At 66.2% G+C, this 2,016-nt stretch overlaps 1 protein-coding gene across 1 annotated transcript in view; it reads right to left on the reverse strand.

The window, feature by feature from the left end:
- The window catches only part of MYO18A (myosin XVIIIA), a 47,549-nt gene that overhangs the window by 29,721 nt on the left and 15,812 nt on the right, over positions 1-2,016 (reverse strand). Inside the window, 4 exon segments of the mRNA XM_009278315.1 lie at positions 2-188; positions 270-411; positions 1,154-1,240; positions 1,766-1,958. Coding sequence (XP_009276590.1) covers positions 2-188; positions 270-411; positions 1,154-1,240; positions 1,766-1,958 — 609 coding nt within the window.

Genomic DNA, 2,016 nt, shown 5'->3' on the forward strand with positions numbered 1-2,016 from the left:
CCCCCCACCGCCCCGGGACCCCACTCACTTCTGCGACTCCTGCAGCAGGACGGAGGCGTTTTGGGTGGCCGGGTTGTGCTTGACATGGTTGAGCCAGCCCGTGGCATCGTACTCCACCCAGTTGGTCCCCGAGCTGTGACCCAGGAGGAAGTGTCGGGGCTTGTCACTGGGGAGCAGCGGGTTGTGCCCTGCGGGGAGATACGGCACCGATGGGCACAGGACCGGCGCTTCGCCAACACATGGCCCCATGGTGCCGGGCCCCCCCTGACCTTTCTTGCCCCCTTCCTGGGGGCCATAGTAGGAGAAGAGCCGCTCCAGCAAGGTGTCCTCGTTGCCGCCCGGCTGCAACGCTTCCTCCTCCAGCAGCCACAGCAGCCCCCGTGCCTCGTCTGTGCGGGCCAGTGACCGGACCTGTGAGCAACACTGCGCTTGCACCCAGCCCAGCACGCCGGTGTACCCCGGGGCAGGGATGGGAGGACACAGGGAACCCAGGCCACCCGGGGAGCATGCAACCTCGGCCGCTGTCAGCAGCAAGGCAAAGCGGCACCATGCGAGAGGGCCCCTCCTTAATGGAGACCCAGCAGGGAAAGAGTCAGTACGTAATACTCCAGGCAGCGAGATGCTCGCTGGGGTGGAAAATGCTGTGCTCAGGCACCCGAGGGATGAAACCCAGCACAGGGTTGGTGCTAGCAGCCCCCCTCAGTCTCTGCAGCCTCCTCCAGCAGGGACTGGAGCACCCCAGGGACTGTGCACCTTGGGTACCTATGCACCCTGAGGACCAGAGCACCCCAGGGACCGGAGAACCTTGGGGACCTGTGCACCCTGGGGACCTGAGCACCTTGGGGACCAGAGCATCCCAGGGACTGGTGTACCCCAGGGACTGGAGCACCCTGGGGATCACCCAAGGGCTCCTTTCCCTCCTGCCCGCAGCACGGGCAGCTCCCGGGGTGGCGGGGGACACCATACCGAGGGATGCACCAGAGACGTGGGCTGCACACACGCTCGCAGCCGCGCTTTCATGGCCAAGCATTCGGGACAGCCTCTCTCCTTCCCCTAACTAACTACCGCCAAAGGGCCAGGAAAGCCTCCCGGCCGCTGCCTCACGCTACAAACTGCTGTGACGCGGCCACAAGGAAGCACGGCGGGTGCTTACCAGTGCCTGGTGCGAGGGCTGGTCTACAGCGGCTACAGAGCCAGAGGAGCCGGGCTCGGCATCAGCCAGGGCAAGCTCTATGTTCTCCTGCCGAGGCGGGACAGAGGCACGGTTAGTGGCACGCAGCAGGGGAGCAGTGATAGGGACTGGCAGCTGGTCAGGACGTTGGTCTCAATGGGCTCTAGGCAGGAGGTAGGGCTTTTCCCAGCATCCCACCGCCCCGCTGCGCCGGCACGGTACAGGGTGATGCCGAGTGCCGAGGGGGGACCAGGACACATGGAGGGGTCCCCCTGGGCTGTCAGTGCCGAGATGGAGCAGCAGCAGTGATCTTCCCCACCACCAGCCCCCACAGCCACCCCCATCACCTCCCAGCCTGGCACGTTTGCAGGCAAAGCCGCCTGGCTGGGGCTGGAGCTGCCAGCAAAGGCACAGCCCGGAGTGGGAGCCCTGGGGAAACCCCCGCTGCACTGAGCATCGCGTCAGAGCTGCTTCGGTCGGACCCAGTCCAGAGCGACTGTGGGGTAAGAAACTGGGGGGACATCATAGGAGATGCTCGCACAGAGAGGGGAGGGGAGGGCAGGAGGCGATGGCAGCCCTGGGCGTCCCCCTTACCTCTTTGTAGCGCTCCAGCTCGCGGGCAAAGGTGCGCTGGTGGAAGAGGAGCTGCAGGCGCTCCTGGGTGTAGTTGTGGCAGAGCTCCTCGAAGGTGGCCCCCCGGCTCTGCCCCGCCAGCTCGGGGTTTTGCGCCCCGGGAGTGTCCACCACCGTCACCGAGCACACTGAGTGCTGGCTCGACTTCAGCGCCCTGTGGGAGACAAAGGGACACAGAGGGGTGAGCGGATGCTGCCGGCCCCCCCCGGCCC

The sequence above is a fragment of the Aptenodytes forsteri genome, unplaced genomic scaffold (genome assembly GCF_000699145.1).
Source record: "Aptenodytes forsteri isolate BGI_AS27 unplaced genomic scaffold, ASM69914v1 Scaffold66, whole genome shotgun sequence".
Taxonomy (NCBI): domain Eukaryota; kingdom Metazoa; phylum Chordata; class Aves; order Sphenisciformes; family Spheniscidae; genus Aptenodytes; species Aptenodytes forsteri.